The 27,284-nt window shown below is 43.2% G+C and overlaps 1 protein-coding gene across 4 annotated transcripts; it reads left to right on the top strand.

Moving 5' to 3' along the window:
* Positions 1-6,960: 6,960 nt before the first annotated feature.
* LOC123486201 (leucine-rich repeat and immunoglobulin-like domain-containing nogo receptor-interacting protein 1) lies at positions 6,961-26,566 on the top strand. Of its 4 annotated transcripts, none has more exons than XM_045217464.1 (3): positions 6,961-7,085; positions 23,061-23,177; positions 23,311-26,566. In XM_045217464.1, exon 3 carries the CDS (start codon positions 23,323-23,325, stop codon positions 25,159-25,161), a length of 1,839 nt encoding a protein of 612 aa, XP_045073399.1. In that variant the 5' UTR covers positions 6,961-7,085; positions 23,061-23,177; positions 23,311-23,322; the 3' UTR covers positions 25,162-26,566. The 4 variants fall into 4 exon arrangements, with proteins under 4 accessions (XP_045073399.1, XP_045073397.1, XP_045073398.1 ...); XM_045217462.1 differs by lacking the exon at positions 6,961-7,085 and adding an exon at positions 7,622-8,132; XM_045217463.1 differs by lacking the exon at positions 6,961-7,085 and adding an exon at positions 21,032-21,344.
* The last annotated feature ends 718 nt before the right edge of the window (positions 26,567-27,284 follow it).

The following is a 27,284-nucleotide window of genomic DNA, read 5'->3' as shown; positions in this document are numbered from 1 at the left end:
TTAACAACAGCTGGTGCGCGATCTCTAATATTAAGAAAGTCTCAAAGTTCTGCTCGCCTGTGTTAGAATACTTCATGATAAACTGTAGACCATACTATTTACCAAGATAGTTTAAATCTATATTTTTTGTGGCTGTCTATTTACCACCACAAACCGATGCTGGCACTAAGACCACACTCAACGAGCTGTATAGGGCCATAAGCAAACAAGAAAATGCTCATCCAGAGGCGGCGCTCCTAGTGGCCGGTAATTTTAAAGCAGGAAAACTGAAATCTGTTTTACCTCATTTCTACTAGCAGGTCACCTGTGCAACTAGAGGAGAAAAAACTCTGGATCACCTTTACTCCTCACACAGAGATGCATACAAAGCTTTCCCTCGCCCTCCATTTGGCAAATCTGACCATAACTCCATCCTCCTGATTCCTGCTTACAAGCAAAAACTAAAACAGGAAGTACCAGTGATGCGCTCAATACGGAAGTGATCCGATGAAGAGGATGCTAAGCTACAGGACTGTTTCGCTAGCGCAGACTGGAATATGCTCTGGGATTCATCCGAGGGCATCGAGAATTTTACCACGTCAGTCACTGGCTTAATTAATACAGTGCCTTGCAAAGGTATGCATCCCTTTTGGCGTTTTTCCTATTTTGTTGCATTACAACCTGTAATTTAAATTGATTTTTATTTGGATTTCATGTAATGGACATACACAAAATAGTCGGTGAAGTGAAATGAAAAAATAACTTGTTTAAAAACATTATTAAAAATAAATAACGGAAAAGTGGTGCGTGCATATGTATTCACCCCCTTTGCTATGAAGCCCCTAAATAAGATCTGGTGCATCCAATTACCTTCAGAAGTCACATAATTAGTTAAATAAAGTCCACCTGTGTGCAATCTAAGTGTCACATGATCTGTCACATGATCTCAGTATATATACACCTGTTCTGAAAGGCCCCAGAGTCTGCAACACCACTAAGCAAGGGGCACCACCAAGCAAGCGGCACCATGAAGACCAAGGAGCTCTCCAAACAGGTCAGGGAGAAAGTTGTGGAGAAGTACAGATCAGGGTTGGGTTATAAAAAAATATCAGAAACTTTGAGCATCCCACAGAGCACCATTAAATCCATTATTAAAAAATGGAAAGAATATGGCACCACAACAATCCTGCCAAGAGAGGGCCGTCCACCAAAACTCATGGACCAGGCAAGGAGGGCATTAATCAGAGAGGCAACAAAGAGACCAAAGATAACCCTGAAGGAGCTGCAAAGCTCCACACCGGAGATTGGAGTATCTATCCATAGGACCACTTTAAGCCGTACACTCCACAGAGCTGGGCTTTACGGAAGAGTGGCCAGAAAAAAGCCATTGCTTAAAGAAAACAATAAGCAAACACGTTTGGTGTTCGCCAAAAGGCATGTGGGAGACTCCCCAAACATATGGAAGAAGGTACTCTGGTCAGATGAGACTAAAATTGAGCTTTTTGGCCATCAAAGAAAATGTCTGGCGCAAACCCAACACCTCTCATCACCCCGAGAACACCATCCCCACAGTGAAGCATGGTTGTGGCAGCATCATGTTGTGGGGATGTTTTTCATCGGCAGGGACTGGGAAACTGGTCAGAATTGAAGGAATGATGGATGGCGCTAAATACAGGGAAATTCTTGAGGGAAACCTGTTTCAGTCTTCCAGAGATTTGAGACTGGGACAGAGGTTCACCTTCCAGCAGGACAATGACCCTAAGCATACTGCTAAAGCAACACTTGAGTGGTTTAAGGGGAAACATTTAAATGTCTTGGAATGGCCTAGTCAAAGCCCAGACCTCAATCCAATTGAGAATCTGTGGTATGACTTAAAGATTGCTGTACACCAGTGGAACCCATCCAACTTGAAGGAGCTGGAGTAGTTTTGCCTTGAAGAATGGGCAAAAATCCCAGTGGCTAGATGTGCCAAGCTTATAGAGACATACCCCAAGAGACTTGCAGCTGTAATTGATGCAAAAGGTGGCTCTACAAAGTATTGATTGGGGGGGTGAATAGTTATGCACGCTCAAGTTTTTTCTTTTTCTTATTTCTTGTTTGTTTCACAATAAAAAATATTTTGCATCTTCAAAGTGGTAGGCATGTTGTGTAAATGAAATGATACAAACCCCGAAAAAAATCCATTTTAATTCCAGGTTGTAAGGCAACAAAATAGGAAAAATGCCAAGGGGGGTGAATACTTTTGCAAGCCACTGTAAGTTCATTGACGACACCGTCCCCACAGTGACCGTACAACGGATTACAGACAATATTCGCACTGAGCTATAGGCTAAAGCTGCCGCCTTCATGGAGCAGTACACTAACCCGGACGCTTGTAAGAAATCCTGATGAACCATCAAACAGGCAAAGCGTCAATACAGGACTAATATCAAATCCTACTATACTGGGTCTGATGCTCGACAGATGTGGCAGGGCTTGCAAACTATCATGGATTACAAAGGGAAACCCAGCCTATCAGACAAACTAAATGCATTCTATGCTCGCTTCGAGGCAAGCAACACTGAACCATGCATGAGAGCACCAGCTGTTCTGGACGACTGGGTGATCACGCTCTCCATAGCCGATGTGAGTAAGACTTTTAAACAAGTTAACATTCACAAGGCCGCAAGGCCAGATGGATTACCAGGACGCGTACTCAGAGCATGCGCTGACCAGCTGGCAAGTGTCTTCAGTTACATTTTTAACCTCTCCCTGACCCAGTCTGTAATACCTACATGTTTCAAGCAGAGAACCATAGTCCCTGTGCCCAAGAACGCTAAGGTAACCTGTCAAAATGACTATCACCAAGTAGCACTCACATCTGTAGTCATGAAAGGCTTTGAAAGGCTGGTCATGGTTCACATCAACACCATCATCCCAGACACACTCCAATTCCCATACCGCCCCAACAGATTCACAGATGACGCAATCTCTATTGCACTCCACACTGTCCTTTCCCAAATGGACAAAAGGAACACCTATGTGAGAATGCTGTTCATTGACTACAGCTCAGTGTTCAACACCATAGTGATCTCCAAGCTCATCACTAAGCTAAAGACCCAGGGACTGAACACCTCTCTCTGCAACTGGATCCTAGACTTCCTGATGGGACCCCCCCCAGGTGGGGAGGGTAGACAACAACACATTCGCTAAGCTGACCCTCAACACGGGGGCCCCTCAGGGGTGCGTGCTTAGTCCCCTCCTGTACTCCTTGTTCACCCATGACTGCATGGCCGCACATGACTCCAATACCATCATTAAGTTTGCCGACGACATGACGGTGGTAGGCCTGATCACCGATGACGATGAGACAGCCTATAGGGAGGAGATCAGAGACCTGGCAGTGTGGTGCCAGGACAACAACCTCTCCCTCAACGTCAGCAAGATGATCGTGGACTACAGAAAACGGAGGGCTGAGCACGCCCCCAATACCATCGACGGGGCTGGGTGGAGCAGGTTGAGAACTTAAAGTTCCTCGGTGTCCACATCACTAAGGATCTATCATGGTCCAAACACACCAACACAGTTGGGAAGAGGGCATGACAACGCCTCTTCCCCCTCAGGAGGCTGAAAAGATTTAGCATGGGCTCCCAGATCCTCAAAAAGTTATACAGCTGCACCATTGAGAGCATCTTGACTGGCTGCATCACCGCTTGGTATTGCAACTGCTTGGCTTCCGACCGCAAGGCGCTACAGAGGGTAGTGCATACGGCCCAGCACATCACTGGGGCCGAGCTCTCTGCCATCCAGGACCTCTATACCAGGCGATGTCAGAAGAAGGCCCTGAAAATTGTCAAAGACTCCAGCCACCCAAGTCATAGACTGTTCTCTCTGCTACCGCACGGCAAGCTTTACCGATGCACCAAGTTTGGAGCCAACAGGACCCTGAACAGCTTCTACCCCTAAGCCATAAGGCTGCTAAATAGTTAGTTAAATAGTTAACTAAATAGCTAACCGGACTATGTTCATTGACCCCTTTTTTGCACTAACTCATCACATACGCTGCTGCTACTGTTTACTATCTGTCACTTTATTCCTAGTTGTATGTACATATCTACTTCAATTACCTCGTACCCCTGCACATTGACTCGGTACTAGTACCCCTTGTATTTAGCCAAGTTATTGTTACTCATTGTGTATACAGTATATTATTACTTTAATTATTACGTGTTTTACTTTTCTATTATTTTTCTATTTTCTTTCTCTCTGCATTGTTGAGAAGGGCCCGTAAGTAAAAATGTCACTGTTAGTCCACACCTGTTGTTTACGAAGCATGTGACAAATACAAATTGATTTGATTTGACATGTGCTGATGTGGAAATTATTAAGGGATACCATCATATCTGGCAATGAAACAAAGCCATTCATGATTCCTAATATCTAATCATATTAGCTGGGATCGTTGTGCAGGCGTCTGTTATTTTCGTTGACGTGCACATGTTCCTTTTACTGTTTATGGGATTAAAGTCCATGCAGAGCAGCAATGGCTAACCTCCACATCACACAGACAGACTGAAAAGCCCATTTCAATGCTGCAGACTGCCAGCATATTCACTATTTTATTTCAAAATTGGTAGATCTCATCTGCCACGTGCTGCTACATCTCCAAGTTTGCTCTTTAGGGATTAGTAGTCCGAGACAAGATTTAGTTAAAGTGGTGTGTGCCTCCTGCTTCGGCCTCCAACGCATATTTTTAGACCAGGGTCAAACACTCACTGTGCAGAAGAGAAAATGAAATGAGCTGGGAGACTGTACCTAAGTGATGTTCACTTTATAGCGGTGCCAATATTTTAAAGAATACTTGAGCACACTGCATTATGGGCCTGCTCATTAGTAGAGCCAAGCAGAGCCACAAGAGAAAACAGCTGAGGCCTCACTGTGGGTTTAAAAGCTGATAGGCCTATTTGGAGTTCCATGCTTTGATCCACGGAATAGTATTAGGAGGACCTTTGATATCATCGGAAATTCCATGCACCACAGTTACTATTGTGTATGTGTGTATGTGTGTGTTTGTTTACTTGGTTGGTTCAGTCTGTTATAGATTTTAATCTCAAATCTCAAATTTAAATGGTGGTCAAACTGTTATAAAATGACAGATGAATGCCAGTTTCACAAATTCCCAGTATCCCAGAATATATTCCCAGCATCAACCAAGCAACATTACCAACACATGATTCTGTTTTGCAAAAACATTTAAGGAATTCAGCACAACAATGTTTTGTTAATTACAGGTTTGCCTGAGATTAGCGTTTACATTTAATTCATTTTCTTGAGTCTTGCTTTGGGGAAGGGAGGGTGCTTGTTTTTGTTTATCTCTTGTTTTCATTATATAAAAACATTTAAGGATGGATCAGAGCCACCCAAAACAAATAATCCCAATGTAATCTTCCTGGTTACAAAACGAAGTGCTGGCTGCTAACCAAGCAGAGCCTGTCAGCAGGCCTTTGACCAGCTGTCTGCGGCAGACGCTACAAAAAGAAAAACCCTCAAGAAAGAGCTCATTCTTAATTTCAGGCTCCTTCCCACGCAGAGAAAAACATGAAGATTATTCATATTATATAGATTATGATCCTTTATGGTATCATTCTGATGAAACACAACATTATCTTTCTGTTATTCTGTACATGTTTTGTTTTTGGCTAGAAAGATATCTGTACATTAATCAACGATGTTGATATGCAAATGTTGACAATGATGCAAATCATTCCTCATCGTGTTTTGTCAGATTTCATTCAGGTCTGATATATGTGAAATTGAGTATGTGACACTAATGTAGGCCACTACCTTGTTTTGTTGTACTACTTTAATTCAGATTAAAGTAAGTGAACTCCATTCAGTGGTAAAGGTGAACCTGGCTAATTATAGAGAACCGGCTCCATCTCCCTTTGTTCATTTTAGACATTCTCCCCCCAGTGGCCATACGTAATTAAAGTCCTTTGGGCTTTGCCAAGAGTGCCACTGTCCTCCCAAATCACTAATGGATGGCGCACCAGTTTCAGATACAGAGAAACAAAAGGCTACTCACGATCACTAAAGCAAATGTACCATACTGGTCATTAAAATTATTTACGTGACTTTGACAGCTACATTATGTCACCAAAGCAACCAATGCCAACTAATGCACCTCAGTGAACAACACTGTAGCAGAATGTCATGTGGAGAGCATGGGACTCCTGTGCAATCAAGACATAATGTATCTCTAATGCATTTTTTATATCAATTCCATTCTGTCTGAATGCTGGATATCGCAGGCAGGTCACTCTTGATACAAGTCAGTATTCGACGTCCATCCACGTCCGAGGACGTCAGGAGATGATGTGGAAACCGGCCACTAGGGGCAACAGTGAGCGCTGTTACCTTCAAGCATCTGCCTCTGATTCCAAAAGTTGCATGTTCGAATCCAGTGATAGAAAGTAGTTTTCTATATTTTTGTTTTAAGCCTATCCCAAACCTTAACCATTACCTTAACCATTCGGAGTTAATGCCTAACCTTAAGATTTTTGAGTTAATGCCTAAACTTAAACATTACCCAAAAAAGTCGGTGTTGATGCCTAAACTTAACCTTAAACACTTCGAAATGTGACGTTTGGAATTGCTTCAAAATGTGACATTTGAGAAGCATGGATGAATGTATAATTCTGACGCGAGACTGTGAGAGCTTGTAGGGATATCATCTGTTCCAAACTAACTTTGACAAGGCCTCGGGCAGTTTATCCAAATTAACATGGCCATGTGTTGAGTGTTGTTAAACACAATAACCTTCTGCACCTGCCTCAGTTTCAGACGCACGTTTCCTCTTGCTTCTCATCAGGAACATACCGGCTGGCAGATGCTTCGAGTTATGCTCCATAGAGGAGAGGAACCGCAAGGCTGCCCTGCTCCAATCAGAGAACACCAGGCAAACTGATGAGGATTAATTAAAATGGAACGTGAGGTTGAGCCCAAATCTACCATTTACTAGTGGGAGCCAAGGCCCAACATCTAGCCCATCTGGCTTCTTTCTGAGAAACAGTCGCAGTGTTAGATTAAAACAAAACCCAGAGTTGTTTGCCGGAATCCCACTGATGGTGAGTTGGATTGACTTGTAAAGCTCACAGCTAGCATAGTCAGGTTGGCCAACCTTGATAAGGTGCTAGACAGAATTCTTCTTGAACACAAATCTCTTGTATAACCTAAAGGGAATGCTCAATTACAGGTTAGAATCAACCATACCAACATATCAAATCATGTTTTGTGAGGATTATTGGGGCAAATCCACAAATGATTGCATGTGTGCGTGTGCACACTTTGAGACATGGGCTCTCCAACCGAACCGTGAAGGGGATGAATTTAGTCTGTGATTGTCCTATCGTTTTTTTTATTTCTATATATTTCTTTATTTTCTATCCAGCTGGTGTCTTGCCTAAGTCAAAAGATTTGGCTGACCAGAGTGCACATTTGCCCATCATTCCCAAATCTTGGCCTACCCAGCGCGATAGTAATGTACTGTCCTGGATAATTTCCAGCACTCACTCAGTCTAGAGGATAAAATCACAAATCCTGTCAGAATGCTGAGAGCTCAGGGATTTCGCCACAATATTCGCGCATCTATGGTAGCCTACTTTGAACTCGTTGTTACACACTTGGTCGTTGCACTCTGTCCTCATGGACAAGTGTTTCATTCATGTAGTTCGTTGATTCACACCAATAGGATACTTTCCTCCAGTTCGCTTGAGGTAATTATAATATTTTTCTGTGGGATGAGTGCGACTCGAGCAAGAGCATCACTACCACTCAGAAGAGCACCACTACCACTCAGAAGAGCACGAGCAGGGGCAAGAAGGCGGGCTTTCGATAGCGTCAGAAGAGAATAAAGAAGTCGATCTAAATTATTTTCCGTAGCGTAATTATCCTACAACTCCCTGAGGGTGCTGCAGTAGTCAGAAGAAATTAATGAAGGAGGACGAATTAAATTGTGCGAGGTCTCAAGGCATATGTTTTAAAGTATTGTAAAACATGATAGATCAACCAGCAACCGAACGAAAAGCTTAGGCGAGAAAGAACCCGAACGTTTGGAGTTGTGCGTAAAATATGGAAATGTTTTACTATCAACGTTTTATTGAAGTCATTAGCTGGTAAGTTTAAGTTCATTGTATACAATTTTCATTGTACATTTTAAATTGTGTAACCCTAACCCTAATTGATTTTGCAATTGTGTTTTTATATCAGACATAGTTCATAGGCTAGGCTACTGATTTACCAATCTGCATTGTAGGCTACTTGTCAATAAAATTAACTAAGCACCTGTGGGCAGCAATATTTTGTACATATTATGAAAGACATCATACTTGTTTGTTTCTGGAAACTCAAGCAGGACAGTAGTCCAGGAGTGGACTTGTGTTGTCGCCCTTTGGCGTCGATTGATTTATGGGTCAGCCTAATTCAGACCCCATGTAATAGTTTTTATGGTCAACGTGGGCTTCTGGACAGAGACCTGCTCAAACGAGTTCTTGACATGGCTTTCGACTTAAATCCCACAATAAGTGCCAAAATGGTGACTGTCATTTCCATTTTATTCTCGACTCAAAATGTAAACAGGTCCACAACCTAATATGGAAGGAAGAAAAACACAAACAAAATATAAAAAAATACAGTACCTGTGTTGGTTAGGCTATATTGTCGAAGAAGCAAAAGCTAGACTACTTGATTTATCCTCAGATGCAAGTGTATGCATGACGCTACATTTTTCTAGTGGTGACAAAAAAAATCTAATTTAAAGCAATCCTGAGTGAGCATGGTAAATGTTCTTATCATCTAGAATAAGTTGGATGAGCCAATCATACAAATATCCATTATAACGTATAATTAGATAACTAGACGTTTATGATAGATTTTCAACTTCATAATAGATTTTCATCTGCAGCCTGAAACTAAAATTAACATTTCAATTATAATTCATCAAGGGAGAGAGAAAGATACAATAATGTTATCCAGCCTGTAGAAAAAAGTGTAGGTTTTCTCCCCAGCCAGAGAGAAGGAGCATATCACAGAATAATTAGAATATCACATCAATGAAGTGGGCCTGGCAAAGCAGACTCAACATCGAGAGCCAGAGAGTGCCAAAGATAGTACCTTTTGGTGACTGGCCAAATAGGCACTTTAATCAGGAGGTGCTTTATGCACAGGAAGTATTTCAGTCTCCTTGTTAGGGGAATGATTTATCCTGACTTGTAATTATCAACCAGACCTGATCTGGGTCAAGCAAGAAAGTGTTTTTCATCAGTGCCGTCTTTGTTTTGCTTGGTCATCGTTACCGAAGTGTAAAGATTTCGAATGGACTTGTTCTGGGAGGCAGGGCTGCTTACACAGTCCCAACAATCCAGGAATGAGAATATATTTTGACAGGTTGCTCAGCTGCAGCTTTTAGCTTCATCTGCAGCCCTTAATAATGGGCTTAGCTAAAAGCATTGGGGCAAGGTCACACGGTAACAGTCACACTCCCACTATAAAAACGGCCATATCTTTTTAATGTGTCATGGAGCCATATGGGAGCCATTAAATGCATACAATTAAGATGTATTATTACGTTTCTGGGCAGCTGTGACTCCATCACCAAGCAATTTTTTGCATTAAAGATATATTTGAACAATTACTTGTTAGTATTGCACTACCTAGTACGGCACAAAGAAATTCACATTGAAAGCAAGTCTAAGAAGCGGGAGATCTGTTCTATGTGGGTTATTTCTATGTTTCCCATTCATTAAGTTTAGTTCTTGCGTCTTTTACATTAGGTTTTGTACACTAGCTTCAAACAGCTGAAAATACAATATTTTTGGTTACTGAAAATATATTTCACAGAGGTTTAGATGGTACAATAATTCTCTACACTATACATTGCTTGTTTTGTCACATAAACTAAAATAAGGCGAACTATTAGAATTTTAGTAACGAGGAAATGGAATAGCGATTTCTGCATATTGCACCTTTAAGATCTGGCCCCAATTCTAAAAAATATTACATGAGACACACATTTTCCTATACCACAGAGCACATACTTTCAGGAGTCACACAGGCAGGTTTGCACTGACTTAGTAGGTGTACCAGATTATCCATATAAGGTGGTGTTGGAATGGTACAGTACATTTACTTGAAGAACAGTGCAGATGTAAAGTTTGGTAACAGAATGAGAGTGAAAGCGCCCTCAGTTGTTTATGTGACCACGTTGTCCAAAAACAACTGCATTAAGATTCAAAGATGCCTGCAGAAATAATGGGGTGTCAGCTATGATACACTATATATACAAAAGTATGTGGACACCCCTTCAAATTAGTGTAATCAGCTATTTCAGCCACACCCATTGCTGACAGGTGTATAAAATCGAGCACACCACCATGCAATCTCCATAGACAAACATTGGCAGTAGAATGGCCTTACTGAAGAGCTCAGTGACTTTCAACGTGACACCGTCATAGGATTCAACCTTTCCAACAAGTCAGTTCGTCAAGTTTCTGCCCTGCGAGAGCTACCCCGGTCAACTGTAAGTGCTTGATATTGGGAAGTGGAAACGTCTAGGAGCAACAACGGCTCAGCCGCAAAGTGGTAGGCCACGCAATCTCTAAGAACGGGACTGCCGAGTGCTGAAGCATGTAGCGCGTAAAAATTGTCTGTCCTCGGTTGCAACACTCACTACCGAGTTCTAAACTGCTTCTGGAAGCAACGTCAGCACAATAACTGTTTGTCGGGAGGTTCATGAAATGGGTTTCCATGGCCGAGCAGCCGCACACAAGCTTAAGATTACCAAGCACATTGCCGAGCGTCGGCTGGAGTGGTGTAAAGCTCGCCGCCATTGGACTCTGAAGCAGTGGAAACGATTTCTCTGGAGTGATGAATCACGCTTCACCATCTGGCAGTCCGAATAACGAATCTGGGTTTGGCGGATGCCAGGAGAACGATACCTGCCCCAATACATGGTTCCAACTGTAAAGTTTGGTGGAGGAGGAATAATGGTCTGGGGCTGTTTTTCATGGTTCGGCTAGGCCCCTTAGTTCCAGTGAAGGGAAATCTTAACGCTACAGCATACAATGACATTCTAGATGATTCTGTGCTTCTAACTTTGTGGCAACAGTTTGGGGAAGGCCGTTTCCTGTTTCAGCATGACAATGCCCCCGTGCACAAAGCGAGGTCCATACAGAAATGGTTTGTCGAGACCGGTGTGGAAGAACTTGACTGGCCTGCACAGAGCTGTGACCTCAACCCCATCGAACACCTTTGGGATGAATTGGAATGCCGACTGTGAGCTACGGCTAATCGCCCAACATCAGTGCCCGACCTCACTAATGTGCTTGTGGCTGAATGGAAGCAAGTACCCGCAGCAATGTTCCAAAATCTAGTGGAAAGCCTTCCCAGAAGAGTGGAGGCTGTTATAGCAGCAAAGGGGGGACCAACTCCATATTAATGCCCATGATTTTGGAATGAGATGTTCGACAAGCAGGTGTCCACATACCTTTGGTCATGTAGTGTATGACACTGTGATTTAAAACAAAAAATATATATATTTTGGTTATTGAACTACAGTGAAGTGGATTAACACCCGGTAACATAATTACCTCATGGGTCCCTGATCTGTACTATAGACGGGTTTGCTGACAACGTCACAAAAACAATACAAACTTTTAATGGGGAAGAAGGCAGTGTGTTGTTGTGATTCTGGATGGCCAGATAGCTAGCAACAATGATAAGAAGCTGCCATGTGTGGAGTCGTTTCAGCTAGTTTTATCTTGTTCTTGATACCATGTCTTGTTTTGAGGTGTTTTGACTGATTTCATGTCAATGCTAATATGGCAAAAATGTACTAGCTAGCTAACCAACAACTGTAACGATGTATTTGAAAGACAAGTGCTTATGTTTTTCAATAAACATTGGAGATGAAATATATACTGAACAAAAATACACTACTCAAAAAAAGAAAGGGAACACTTAAACAACACAATGTAACTCCAAGTCAATCACACTTCTGTGAAATCAAACTGTCCACTTAGGAAGCAACACTGATTGACAATAAATTTCACATGCTGTTGTGCAAATGGAATAGACAACAGGTGGAAATTATAGGCAATTAGCAAGACACCCCCAATAAAGGACTGGTTTTGCAGGTGGTGACCACAGACCACTTCTCAGTTCCTATGCTTCCTGGCTGATGTTTTGGTCACTTTTGAATGCTGGCGGTGCTTTCACTCTAGTGGTAGCATGAGACGGAGTCTACAACCCACACAAGTGGCTCAGGTAGTGCAGCTCATCCAGGATGGCACATCAATGCGAGCTGTGGCAAGAAGGTTTGCTGTGTCTGTCAGCGTAGTGTCCAGAGCATGGAGGCACTACCAGGAGACAGGCCAGTACATCAGGAGACGTGGAGGAGGCCGTAGGGAGGGCAACAACCCAGCAGCAGGACTGCTACCTCCGCCTTTGTGGAAGGAGGAGCAGGAGGAGCACTGCCAGAGCCCTGCAAAATGACCTCCAGCAGGCCACAAATGTGCATGTGTCTGCTCAAACGGTCAGAAACAGACTCCATGAGGGTGGTATGAGGGCCCGACATCCACAGGTGGGGGTTGTGCTTACAGCCCAACACCGTGCAGGACGTTTGGCATTTGCCAGAGAACACCAAGATTGGCAAATTCGCCACTGGCTCCCTGTGCTCTTCACAGATGAAAGCAGGTTCACACTGAGCACATGTGACAGACGTGACAGAGTCTGGAGACGCCGAACGTTCTGCTACCTGCAACATCCTCCAGCATGACCGGTTTGGCGGTGGGTCAGTCATGGTGTGGGGTGGCATTTCTTTGGGGGGGCCGCACAGCCCTCCATGTGCTCGCCAGAGGTAGCCTGACTGCCATTAGGTACCGAGATGAGATCCTCAGACCCCTTGTGAGACCATATGCTGGTGCGGTTGGCCCTGGGTTCCTCCTAATGCAAGACAATGCTAGACCTCATGTGGCTGGAGTGTGTCAGCAGTTCCTGCAAGAGGAAGGCATTGATGCTATGGACTGGCCCGCCCGTTCCCCAGACCTGAATCCAATTGAGCACATCTGGGACATCATGTCTCGCTCCATCCACCAACGCCACGTTGCACCACAGACTGTCCAGGAGTTGGCGGATGCTTTAGTCCAGGTCTGGGAGGAGATCCCTCAGGAGACCATCCGTCACCTCATCAGGAGCATGCCCAGGCGTTGTAGGGAGGTCATACAGGCACGTGGAGGCTACACACACTACTGAGCCTCATTTTGACTTGTTTTAAGGACATTACATCAAAGTTGGATCAGCCTGTAGTGTGGTTTTCCACTTTAATTTTGAGGGTGACTCCAAATCCAGACCTCCATGGGTTGATACATTTGATTTCCATTGATAATTTGTGTGTGATTTTGTTGTCAGCACATTCAACTATGTAAAGAAAAAAGTATTTAATAAGATTATTTCATTCATTCAGATCTAGGATGTGTTATTTTAGTGTTCCCTTTATTTTTTTGAGCAGTGTATAAACGCAACATGCAACAATTTCAAAGATTTTACTGAGTTATAGTTCATATAAGGAAATCAGTCAATTGAAATAAATGTATTAGGCCCTAATCTATGGATTTCACATGACTGGGAATACAGATATGCATCTGTTGGTCACAGATACCTTTAAAAAAAGGTAGGGGTGTGGATCAGAAAACCAGTCAGTATCTGATGTGACCACCATTTGCCTCATGCAGCGCGACACATCTCCTTCACATAGAGTTGATCAGGCTGTTGATTGTGGCCTGTGGCTGTGCGAAGTTGCTGGATATTGGCGGAAACTGGAACACGCTGTTGTACACGTTGATCCAGAGCATCCCAAACATGCTCAATGGGTGACATGTCTGCTGAGAATGCAGGCCATGGAAGAACTGGGACTTTTCAGCTTCCAGGAATTGTGTACAGATCCTTGCCACATGGGGCCGTGCATTATCATGCTGAAACATGAGGTGATGGCAGCGGATGAATGGCATGACAATGGGCCTCAGAATTGAAATTGCCATTGATAAAATGCAATTGTGTTTGTTGTCTGTAGCTTATGCCTGCCCATACCATAACCCCACCACCACCATGGGGCACTCTGTTCACAAAGTTGACATCAGCAAACCTCTCGCCCACACAATGCCATACACGCGGTTGTGAGGGTGGTTGGACGTACTGCCAAATTCTCTAAAATGTCGTTGGAGGCGGCTTTTGGTAGAGAAATTAACATTACATTCTCTGGCAACAGCTCTGGTGGACATTCCTGCAGTCATCTTGCCAATTGCACGCTCCCTCAACCTGAGACATCTGTGACGTGTTGTGTGACAAAACTGCACATTTTAGAGTGTCCTTTTATTGTTCCCAGCAAAAGGTGCACCTGTGCTGGGGACAATGCTGTTTAATCAGCCTCTTGATATGCCACACCTGTCAGGAGAATGGATTATATTGGCAAAGGAGAAACGCTGACTAACAGGGATGTAAACACATTTGTGCACAACATTTCAGAGAAATAAGCTTTTTATGCGTATGAAACATTTCTGGGATATTTTATTTCAGCTCATGAAACATGGGACCAACACTTTACACGTTGCGTTTATATTTTTGTTCAGTGTAGTTTACATGCTGTCAAAGATCTAAGCCAACCCCGTCTGTTTTGCCCCATAGTTGTGCACGCGTCAGTTTTGTTGCTTAACAACCAACCCTTCTATACAGAAATGCATAATTATGAATGTCATTCTCTTCAGGATGATGTATCCTGAATAGGTACACAAAGGTAGAATATTTGTATTATTCTACACACTGGCTATTATTCGAATGAGCTACGCCGCCAAACAATTCCAAATTTGTGTGTGTGATTTCAGTGCTATCGATAAACAACTCTTGCATTCTTGCCAGTCAATGCATCCATATGACCCATCAAATATTTGGGGCCTTCCCAGCTAGCATATTTGGTTCCTTGGAAGTTGTGGGAACTAATGTTTTTGGTTTCACATTGGTTTTTGGAACGAAGCCACGCTTTTTCTGACCGGTAAAACATAACGTTTTATTTTTTTACATTCTGAGAACAGAAGTGAAAATGTTGGCTGTTCTAAGAAATTGTATTTTAGGTTACAGGGAGGTTCTGAGAACGTTTTACTCTGGTACCTTGAAAGCTTTCCTGGGAGGTTTTACTAATGCTCTGAGAATGGAAATTATAGTTAATTTGGAGGTTCTTGAATAACTTCCTTAAAGACTTTTAAACTGCTATCTTATTTTGGGTTACTTTTTTGAACTCCAAGCACAGATTGGACACATTGAACCTATAATCTTCTGTTATTTTTCCACGGAATTAGTCCACTGCGCCACCAGGATGGAGGTAGCATGACATGTTTTTTTACGCACACAAAGCTGTTCATTTTAGTCTATTCAAACAGACCCCATTTCAAAGGAAAAAAGCACTCATTAAGATGCACTCATTAAGATCAGGTCTGGCCAATAAGTGGGCACGGCCAATACACCTGAACACACTTAACAAGATAGAGAATTTTGTTGATGCTGAGAATGGAACGTATATGTTTTTAAATAACATTATTAGAACATTCTCTGAATGTTACTAACGTTTTATTGTAGATGTTATGTAAAGAACAATTTGAGAATATTCCCAATGGACAACCACACTCTCACCAAGCTCTAAGAAACATATGGTTATGTGCTAGCTGGGTTTGTACCCACAATGCATCACTATGGACCAGACCAAATCTGTACCAATCATAGACGTCTATGTTTCACAAGTTTGGACATCACAGTGCAGCACACCACATTAGAGTAAAGTACAGAACAGTATAGTTCAGTACAGTAAATTTCAGTACAGTACAATAGAGTAAATTCTACTCTACTCTAGTGTGCTCTACTGTACTAAACTCTACTGTACATTACTGTATTGTGCTGACCTCTACTTTTCTGTACTTTACTGTCCTATACTGTGCTGTGCTGTACTGTACTGTGCTGTCCAAACTTGTGAAACAGACGTCTATGATTGGTTCATATTTGGGCTGACCAAATTTCAACGACTTTTCAACATCCATGGAGGTCTGGTGTTGGTCAGTGCTCAGTGGGTTACACTAAATGGAAAGAGAGAGGGCTCATGGGTAGGTGTCAGTAAGAGGTGGGTTGTTCAGACTGTTTTCAAACTCTTGCTTTGACCACCATGTGACAGATAGAAAACAGTTATGAGCTGAACATAACAGTATGCCAGTGGAAGGGAGGACAGTACCCAACTGTGGTTTCTGACTACTATGAATTCCCATTGTAGCCATTCAGTTGTAGTCATTCTGTTACAGATTTTTTTGGTTATTCTGTGAACTTTCATTATCCTCCTTGATGAGGGAGAGAAATTAGAAAATATCTTAAAGATGTGTGGGTTTTTGGGAACAGAATGACAAGACACTAGGCAATATTTCTTAAACTTACAGAAGGCAAATTTCTAATACCTTTTTAAGACATTTTCTAAGACCGCTTTTCCATCTGTTTGACCAGAAATCAATGCCTTAGCTTATTCCTATTTTCAAGGATGGAAAATGGTTGACCATTTTTCCCCCCAGAAATATAGACTCTTAGTTTTCATTTCACACCACATTTGATGTGCTCCTATGAACTTCACATGTTCATTCTCATAAAGATTTTACATGGAAATGCCCATCACTAGTATTGGAGAGTTGGTTTACAAAACAGTTTATGGAGGATAATGCATTCTGTTTACACCAACTCTGGTTGACCGTTTCGAAGGATTGTTTCTGTCATTCTCTTTTTTTTATGTCATGTCAGTAGCCTCAAACAAGACCCATTTGGAAGGATTGTGCATTAACAAGCCTATCCAGGACAGAATCTGTGCCCCCCAGCACATTGTCTGTTGTGCACATGGACGCTATTCAGGCTGCAGTGCTCAAGATCACTACTGATTTAGCCCATTGTTAGCTGAATAGCAAGGCCTGATGTACATTATGCGTACGTAATAAAAGTCACAATATGAATATTTAAATGCCAATACCCTTGGGCTCACGTCAAACCAACAAATTACTTATTTTCACCATTGCAGTGGTTATGAGAGATGGTGCTAAAGGATAAGGACTAATGTTACGCATGTTTTCATTCCAACTTTAATTTGATTATGTTCAACTAATTGCGGTAGTGTTTCTGCATATCAGATGACTTATTAAACTAATCAATGATGTAAACACAACATCACAGCACTATAATAAAACCTCATTGTTAATCTGCCAACCAATCGATTTGAGCAAAAATGAAGCATGGTTGAAACAAAAACCTGCATACTTACTCTGAGGCCACAAGGAAATGGACTCTGTGTCTCTGCCTTTATTTGATGTATTCTTTCGGACTCAATCGAGGTTATCACATTTATTGAATGAGAGAACAGCCCCAGTATGTGCTGTACCCAGAGAGTACAGTATGTGCAATTCAGTAGCTTTCCACATGATTTGACCCAAGCAATTTTTTTTTGTCATTTAGCAGACGCTCTTATCCAGAGTGACTTACAGTTAGAGTGCATACATTATTTTATTTTTGTTATACTGGCCCCCCGTGGGTATCGAACCCACAACCCTGGCGTTGCAAACGCCATTCTCTACCAACTGAGCTACACGGGACCTATACACGGGACTATAGCTAAGAGCACCACCATAGCAGGTTACCTTTATTGGAATGAAGTTAGGATTGTGGATGGATCAGATTAGCAAGCAGCCCGGTAAGTGTGCCAAAGGGGAAAAGCTCCACCTGTCCAGTGGTGTGTGCAGGATTATGTAGTGTAGTTGGTAGTTGCTTTTCTGTGAAAAATGCAACCGATAACAAACTGTTGTGGCTCTCTTTCAAGAGGTTGATCTCTTTGTCCTCTCAAAGCTGTTTTGGAATAGTGAAAGCAGAGAGAGTATGCTGAAAATGGAAAGACTGTCTAATGAAAGTGTAGCCTAAGGAGTGGTCCTCTGTAGCTCAGCTGGTAGAGCACGGCGCTTGTAACGCCAAGGTAGTGGGTTCGATTCCCGGGACCACCCATACACAAAAATGTATGCACGCATGACTGTAAGTCGCTTTGGATAAAAGCGTCTGCTAAATGGCATATTTAAAGGAGACCTTGTAACAGAGGCCCAATGTAATCCACAAATGGCCGCTGTTATATATTCTTGGTATATTCCCCATAGGCGAAAAGTTTCCTGACCGCCGAAGTCCACCTTCAGAAGAATCAAGCACCTTTGATAAGGCTGGAATCCTTGTGTTACATCCATCTCCTCCTGTCAGACATTGTTCTTTCACTCATTGTACCTCGATGGATTCAATCCGTCAATGCTATTAACTAAAACGACCTCATTTGGCATGTCACATCAGTGCTACACTGAAACCAATTATCTTTCTCATTTATTTGTGCTATTATTAATTTAGCAGACAGTGCACTTTGTGCGAGCAGTGACTTAACTTACTGCCTTGATAAAGAATTATAATATAGTGCACCCTGCAACACGACAGAACAGTGTCTCTGGAACCAGATTGATTTGAGTGGGCTGTCATAGTGACCCACTTCTGCCTCTGCCTGTGAGACAGAGTGAGAGTGTAAATTCAAACATATTCAGAACACACACACACATAATGCATAACACCTAACATACCAACGCATAAACATACCAACACCATACCAACGCATAAACACACATTCCACCACACATTCCACCATACAAAGACCAGAAACTCCCCAAAACCCACAGACATTTAAGTTGCAAATACACACAAAAAGCATTTGTATAAAACACATTAAATCCAGATGAAACAAATCCAATTGCAAATGTGGGTACAGTGTCACACAGTTAATATAATCATATTTGTCACAGTCGCAAGCTTACAGCCAGACAGACATACTCTTCTTTATGGCTTCCCTACATGCTTACTGTAATGCAAATACACAATCTATCTAACGTAGTTGTACATACACACACAGAGAAATATTATTGAGGTATACGTTGTCTTTACAAACGTTTTAAAGTGATTTGAATCGGAAATGGCTCGCTTGACTTGACGTTGTTTACGAGCCCTTTCTCCTTTCCCTGGCAGACCCAATGGAAAACAAATCTGGCATTCTGAAGAGCACTGCTATTCTCTCCCCCTCAGCCTAGCAGCTGTTCTGCTCACAAACCTTTTAAAACACGCTTGTAGAACTCTGGTGCATATCACAGAGGCTGGTACACCGTGGCAGGTACAATGTCTTTCTAGTACATAAAAACATACAGATATATACACACAGAGAGACTTTCTTTTCTACCCCCTATTTTCTTCCCAATTTCGTGATTACGATATTGTCTCATCGCTGCAATTCCCCAACGGGCTCGGGAGAGGCGACGGTCGAGTCATGCATCCTCCAAAACATGACCCGCCAAACCGCTCTTCTTAACACCCGCCCGCTTAACCCGGAAGCCAGCTGCACCAATGTGTCGGAGGAGAAACAGTTCAACAGATGACCTAAGTCAGCCTGCAAGTGCCCAGCCCACCACAAGGAGTCGCTAGAGCGCGATGAGCCAAGTAAAGCCCCCCCCCCAGCCAAACCCTCCCCTAACCAATTGTGCGCCACCCTATGGGACTCCCGGTCACGGCCGGTAATGACACAACCTGGGATCAAACCCCAGGCTGTAGTGACGCCGCGATGCAGTGCCTTAGACCGCTGCGCCACTCGGGAGGCCACACAGAGAAACTTTCAACAGAGTGGATACACACACCCGGGCCCCCTGGTCCGTGCTGTTGTTTCATTTCAGCCATCTTAATTGGTCTAAGAATAGCACTTAGACAAGTGTCAAAGTGCAGCCTGGCTTACACTGTGCATTCTCTTTCTAACCCCATGGTGATTTAGAGAGTGACCAATGTGGGGAGGGGAGGAAAAGTCTGCCAGGGTGTCTGTTTTGAGGACTGACTTCAATACAATGAATGAACACAAGACTGCTCTTGTGGCCCATCCAAAGCAGTCCCCAGCTAGACATCATGCAGCTGTTCAATTGGGTATTTTTGCCTATAATCACTAAGTGTTCCTGCCAATACTGATTGGGGAAAATATGTCTTGAGGTAGGAAAGACCAAAGGCTTTGGGCAATACTAGGCAGGCTTCAAAGCAATAAATCACAAAAAAACAGATCAAACTTAGTTTGGGATTGTTGTTTTGCTCCGTTTCTGCTGCGGGTCAAAATGAGGAGGCGGCTCATGAGCCACGGTGCTGAGTGTGTTGGTTACCTAAAGTGATTCCATGGAGTCAGTAATGGGGATTCTGTAGCTATGTACGCACTGCAAGGTCACTGTTTTGACACTCAGAATGATCTGACATCTGTCCGCAGTTTAATGTAACACGATGACAGCTGAGCAGACTTGATGAGTTTTGTGTGATGATGGGGGAGAGCTGAGTGGGGAAAGTCCAAATGTTTAAATGAATTAAGCAACAGTGGGATCCAACCTAAACACCAAACATGGTTTCTGGATCTGCCATGGGATTGTCTGAGTGGATGTTACATCAGGTTGGCTTTGAGATTGTTTGCATTTGGCGTTGTGGTTGTCTGTTAGATAAGAGCTGGCTGCTGCACAGGTTTGGACGGGTGGGTCTTTGGTGTTATGCAAAAGGTTTACGGGAGCATCATATCGGCCAATCAGGCATTTTGCCATCAGCTGTACAGCTGAAAACAAAACAAACCCAATACCCTTACCACCCAGGACAGACTTCATTCAGCAGCTTCCTCAACAACGAAATAGAATACTACTTTTACCCGAGGAACATGATACTGTGGAATCCAAAGTGGGTGAAGTCTAGATTCCTGACCCTGTCTAATTTGACAGTCAGGTCTCTTTGTGACCCTTAGGTCACGACCATTGGCAGCAATCTAGCTTCATGGTGTATGCATGGACATTTAGCAGGAGGAATTCTATAACACTGTCGCTGGAGGCTCAGCCTCTGACAGCCCTGCCTAATTCGGACCACCTAGCTACCCGCCGTGATGTCATGCACCTGCCAGTCTGTCTCTCACAAGTCCACACTGAGGGATCAACATGTTTAATTTCTGTTAGCTCGCGCTATGGTGTTAGAATGGTACAAGCGGTTCCAAGCATCTGAGCACAAGTGGATGGTTTACGAGTCAGTGCTTCCAGTCGCTATAAGAACGTTTCCGTGAATAGCAGGGATGAGACAAGCCGCTCTGGGACTGATTTCAACTTGGCCGGCCAGTGAGGAGCCTGTGTCGAGAAAGGACAGAGTGAGAAGGTGTCTCTATGATGTTGGACTGTGAGAGACCGCAGCTCCCACAGGTTTGACTGAGCTTTAATAATAATGATTTATTAATATCATATGCATATTCATTTGATATGTTGGATTGTAGGTTTTCAGCATATTTTGAATACTATATGATATATTTTAGAAAGGGCATGAACAAAGAAATATGGAAACAGTAAATCATTGCAAACTATATTGTACCCGTATTAACGTGTATTTTGGTTAGATCACAGCAATGGATCAGTCCATAGTCCTCCTTCGTTAGTCTTGATGTGCCTGATAACACTTTGTCAGCTAGTGAATGTTTTCTTCAGTGATATGAGTTGAATCTTGGGACCAATTTGTCAAATGCATTGCCACAATTAGTAAACTGATTGAATTAATTTACAAGATATCAGCAATGACATAATTATGTCATCACATTATGCCATTTGGGGGAAATGTATTTAGGCTATCACTTTTTACTTTTGTTTTTGTTTATTTAGGTTTTAACTTTTGATGTTGTCGATTTAGATTTTGCCCTTTGGTGTTTATTAGGGCTAGATCTACATGTAGTTGCAGTTACGACTAATGTTTTTGGCATTTGTGTCGGTATAAGAGTTGGTGCTTTAGTCTGCTTTAGTTGTCATCAGGATTAAAACTTAAAAGCATTCCCAAAATCTGATTTGCACTGTAGTTGCATCACAGATGTTGCTGAAATGTATGTCATATTATATTTTTTATATTTGTACTTGAAGGGGTAGTTTGAGATTTTGGCAATTAAGCCTTTCTTTCTACCTACCCAGAGTAAAATATGTCTATGTGTGCTGTTTGAAGGTAGTTACAGGTAGTTTCTGGAGCTATTGCTTACTAGCATTAGTGCAATGACTGGAAGTCTACAGTAGCTGCTAGCATTGTATCCATGAGTTCATCTGACTCTGGGGAAGTAGAAGAAAGGGCTTCATTGCCCAAATCTCCAACTATCCCTTTAATACAGTGTAGTTCAAGATGTTCCCTCATTTGCTGTCCTGCTTAATTGAAAAGGAGGCTGCAAAGTACAACAAAACCTTTTTGTTTCTTGGGGTATGTATGATGTGCCTCTATGGGAATGTTTGACTATTCCCTACTCGACCTTCTCAACTTGGTCCTGTATAGCCTATGTGCGCACGCACACAAAGGGCACACATGCCTTCACGTGTCACTGGCCCTGACCCCAGATAGCCTGCCTAATCCAGATTTATGGCCAGGGGGCACAGCTCCCATCCCAACTGGCCTTCATCCGGGTTTTTAGAGGCAGTAAGCGTAGGTCTGGATGCACTAATGAGGATTTTTAGTGCAGACAAGATGGGGCACAGTCATGGGCGTATGTTTCATTACCGTACCACTACCGTTTAGCCTGCAACTTAGACTGAGGATATAAGGTGCAGAGTAAAAGTGGTAAGGGATGTATTCTTTGATAATCAATTAGTAGAGATGTTGTCTATTAAACGGAGATGTAGGTCGATAGTAATTATGACATCTGCTCTAAATAGTACCCTACTTATGCTCTGACGTTAATAATGTTGAGGTGTTTTTTTTATGCCTTTTGTGTTTGATTGTCTTGATTCCACTGTCAAATTCACCACTTTTTTAGGTTTATCTCAAAATGTTGGAAACTCATGCTTTGCCCATAAATATAGCATTTGCAAACCATTATTTACAAACGCTACAAAGAATCCTTGCATTTGTTTTTTTGGGGGAGGATTAATTCCTGTCTCTTTTTTTCTCTCTAGGCCACTTGCAAGGACATGTTTTTTACAGAACATCATCTCTTATAGAAGACTTAACTCAAGTCTGATCCCAACTTGACCACCACTGGTTATGAAAACCTGCATCCTCACAGTAAATCGGTAAGTTCCTTAACAAATACTAAAATATATTCAGACCTTTGTTTTCATCTGTTATGGCATTGAGAGTAAGCAATTAATGACTGCTCTTTAGCTATCGGTTCATAGCTTATGTCCTTTCTGTTTCCCTTTTTAGGCAGGAGGCAAGATGTTTGTGGAGTTTGTTGTCCGATGGGGGGCATGGAGCATCTTGCTCCAGTGTGGATTATTGGGCGTGTCAGCAGGGGACTTCCCCTGGCCCTGCCCTCCCAGGTGTGTGTGTCGGCTTGAGACTTTAGAAGTGAACTGCTCTGGCAAACAGCTGACTTCTGTGTCTGAGGGCTTCGCTAGTGGCGCCCAGCACATTAACTTATCTCGTAACAAACTGAAGATGCTGGGTCGTCGCCAGTTCTTTGGCATGACCCAGCTAGAGGATCTGGACATTAGTGACAATGTCATCTCCATGATTGAGGTGGATGCTTTCCAGGGTCTGCAGAACCTCAAGACCCTGTGCATTAGGAGCAACCGCCTTAAGATCATCCCTGTGGGGGTCTTCTCCGGCCTGCCCAGCCTGCGCTTCCTGGACCTGAGTGAGAACGAGATCCTGGTCTTTCTAGACTACACCTTCCGTGAGTTGGTGAGCCTGCAGCAGCTGGAGGCTGGGGAGAATGACCTGGTGTTCATCTCCCAGCGGGCCTTTACTGGCCTGCAGAACCTGCAGGAGCTCAATCTGGACCGCAGCAACCTGACCTCCATCCCGACTGAGGCACTGTCCCAGCTCCAGAGCCTGACTCGGCTGCGCATGATCCGCCTCACCATCTCGGCGCTGCCCAACAATGCCTTCCGCCGCCTGCACCGGCTACGCAGCCTCATCATCTCCCACTGGCCCTCGCTGGACACCCTGGCCAGCAACAGCCTGATTGGCCTCAACCTCACCTCGCTGGTCATCAGCAGCTGCAATCTCAGTGCTGTCCCATACCAGGCGCTGCGCCACCTGGTCTACCTGGGCTACCTGGACCTGTCCTACAACCCCATCACAGCCATCCAGGGTAACCTGCTGGGGGACCTGTTGCGGCTGCAGGAACTGCACCTGGCTGGGGGCAGCCTGCTCCGCATCGAACCAGGGGCCTTCAGGGGGCTGGCTTACTTCCGTCTGCTCAATGTGACATCCAACCAGCTCAGCACGCTGGAGGAGAGTGCCTTCCACTCGGTGGGGAACCTGCAGGTCCTGCGGCTGGATGGGAACCCCCTGGCCTGTGACTGCCGGCTGCTCTGGGTGGTCCGCCGGCGACAGCGCCTGAACTTTGATGGCCGCCAACCCACCTGCTCCACCCCGGACATGGTGCGAGAGCGGGAATTCCGGGACTTCTCGGAGAAAGAGCTCCCGAGACTGTTCACCTGCCGGCAGGCCCGCATTGTGGACCGCAGGTCCCAGGAGGTCAGGGTGGAGGAGGGCACTACGGTGCTCTTCTCCTGCAAGGCGGACGGTGACCCAGTGCCCTCCTTTACCTGGTTGTCGGCCCAGCGGATTCCGCTCTCCACTACGGGGCGCATCAGGGTGTTGTCCAATGGGACTCTTGAGGTACGCTACGCCCAGGTTCAGGACAGCGGCACATACCAGTGCACGGCGGGCAACGCAGCTGGCAACGACAGCCTGTACGTCAGCCTCTATGTGAAGGGTTTCCCACGTAACCGCACCATGCCCTTTTTCACCGATGAGGGCTGGATAGAGTCCTCAAACGCCCCTACTGCCAACTCCTCCGCCCAGGTGGCCAACCAGTACCCGTTTGATGCCAAGACACTGATCATCGCCACCACCATGGGCTTCCTGTCCTTCCTCAGCTCGGTGGCTATCTGCTTCGTCTTCATGTTCTTCTGGAGCCAGAGCAAGGGGCAAATCAAACACACAGCCACCATCGACTATGTGCCCCGTCCCTCAATGGGGGTAGGAGGAGGAGGAGGAGGGGGTGGAGGGGATGCTGGCAAGTTCACCATGAAGCTTATCTAAGGTTATTTGGAAGAGGACTTGGGACACATTGACTGTGTCACCCCCTGAGGGTGAAGGCTCTACAGGGACACAGGGCCACGGTCTGCCTTCAGAAAGCTAGATCCTCAGTGCAACCTTAACATATGGAAATTATACATAACTGATGACATATCATCCAAAATATCTTGGAGAAGAAAATAATGAACAGTGGTTGTTTATTTAATCGCTGTTGTCAATAAATAAAAAATGTTTTGTCATTTTCTTTATTCAAGTATTTATTCAACATTACAATTACAGTACTACAGATCTAATTCGATGTTGCAACATGATGATATTACATATCATACATTTTCATGTGTATAAGGAATGCTCTTAAAGTGTCAAGGTTCATTTCATTCGTATCAGGTGTGCTTGGTCGATCTGATATACAGATATATAGTAAGTGTGGATATCGTGTCAACTTGCCAATACAGGTCAACCAAGCATTGCCCTCTGACCTGAGGATAACTATTTATGCTTATCCACAGAGGATCCATTCAGAGACTGCATACTCACCATTTGCTGAAGGCTCTATGAAACTATAATAATATGCAAACACATGACTGTAGTTATGTAGTTATAATAGATGTATAGAATATTGTACTAGGCTATAGTCAAATACTGTAGATATAGCAGTTTCACTGTACAGTAACATTTAATGGCTCTCTTTTTGACTAGCCTCTAGTTAATAAACATTCATGTTATTTTGGGGACAGGCGTATTATTTAGTTATTATCAGAATATGACAGTGTCCAGGGGGTGATAAAATTATAATCTGTACATAAGAATGTATCCAATTCCATGTCATATTAAATGACGTAAATGTAAATGTAAATGTAATATTATAAACAATATTTAAGCTTTAAATCCTATTTCCATTTTCAAATACAAATACAGAAAATGCAAGTAATTTTCTTTTTATATCAGTGGAATTTCATACTGTATAATTTGGTAAGATATTGCAATCAGCAACAATGCTACAATGATAATATAACTTTATAACATTCATGTAACTTCCCACTGTTTATTTTTCCTGAATGTTTATCGATCACAGTGTATTGAAAATATGTGCCTGAGTAATCATACTCACCATTAAAGAAAAATTGTGAACTGTTATGGTGAACAGCACCTTGTGAAATTCAATGTAAAATGTAGGTCGTGGACATTTCCATGCTAGGTTACTTTATGGCTGTATCTAGTCCTGTGGATTAGTGTCACTCAAATCTGCCACTCTTCTTTCATGTACACTTGTTGTAGGTACACACAAACCAAAATTCCAAAACAATGTAAATGATGTACACATCTATAGTTAAGTCTGTTGTTTTGCTATCTTATTTGTATTATATAATCTTTTTGCATTTTGAAATGATTAAAAACCTCTATTTAACCTGCCCCATTGCCTTGGATTGATTCAGCAATATCCCATAGCCTTTTATGAAATGACAAAAAACTATTCAGTCTGCTACAACATATATATCTATCAGTGGATCTGAGTTGGGCTCTATTTTAAATGACTATACAGTACATCGTTAAAGAATTGCTATTAGAGAGACATCCGGCCCTGTATAAGACACAGCAGGTTAATCTCAACGTTTTGACTCAGTTGTCAGACCCATTTCAATCGATTAGAGCTGAGAAAACAAATATATTGGTTTCATCACCTCAGCGCAAATGCTGATGGTTATTTGATAGAGCTGTGTTTGTTTGTTACCCTTCCTTGTTTGTCTTAATTTTCTGACGGGAAAGGGGGAAATAGTAAATTAAGTTTTTGCTGTATATTGTCTCATTAGTTCAGTTGAAAGTGACAGGATGAAGGTCAACCTCAGGAGATCCACGATCCACTGACAATTTCCCGTCCAGACGGATATGAAGCCCACCAGCTCTAAGTGGATTCTGTGGAGAGCAAATAATTTTTCTCTCTCCTGCCCTTGCCCAGAATAATCCAGAAAAAATGATAATCACGTGCATGAGCAGAGATTTAAACCCCTTTGGATTACCTCTGCATGTCTCAATCTGTTATATAGGTCTGTCTGGTGGCTGCTAACCCGAGGCCTGGCCTGTCATATTATCTGTTTTAATGCAACTATTTTGTCTCATGGAATGGA

The sequence above is a fragment of the Coregonus clupeaformis genome, unplaced genomic scaffold, assembly GCF_020615455.1.
Source record: "Coregonus clupeaformis isolate EN_2021a unplaced genomic scaffold, ASM2061545v1 scaf1063, whole genome shotgun sequence".
In the NCBI taxonomy this organism is placed as follows: domain Eukaryota; kingdom Metazoa; phylum Chordata; class Actinopteri; order Salmoniformes; family Salmonidae; genus Coregonus; species Coregonus clupeaformis.
Note: the sequence above shows the minus strand (reverse complement) of the source record. Positions and strands in the feature narration are given on the sequence as shown.

Coding starts and splice junctions, on each gene's coding strand:
- LOC123486201 (XM_045217464.1), top strand. CDS start 23,323: ATGTTTGTGGAGTTTGTTGTCCGATGGGGGGCATGGAGCATCTTGCTC.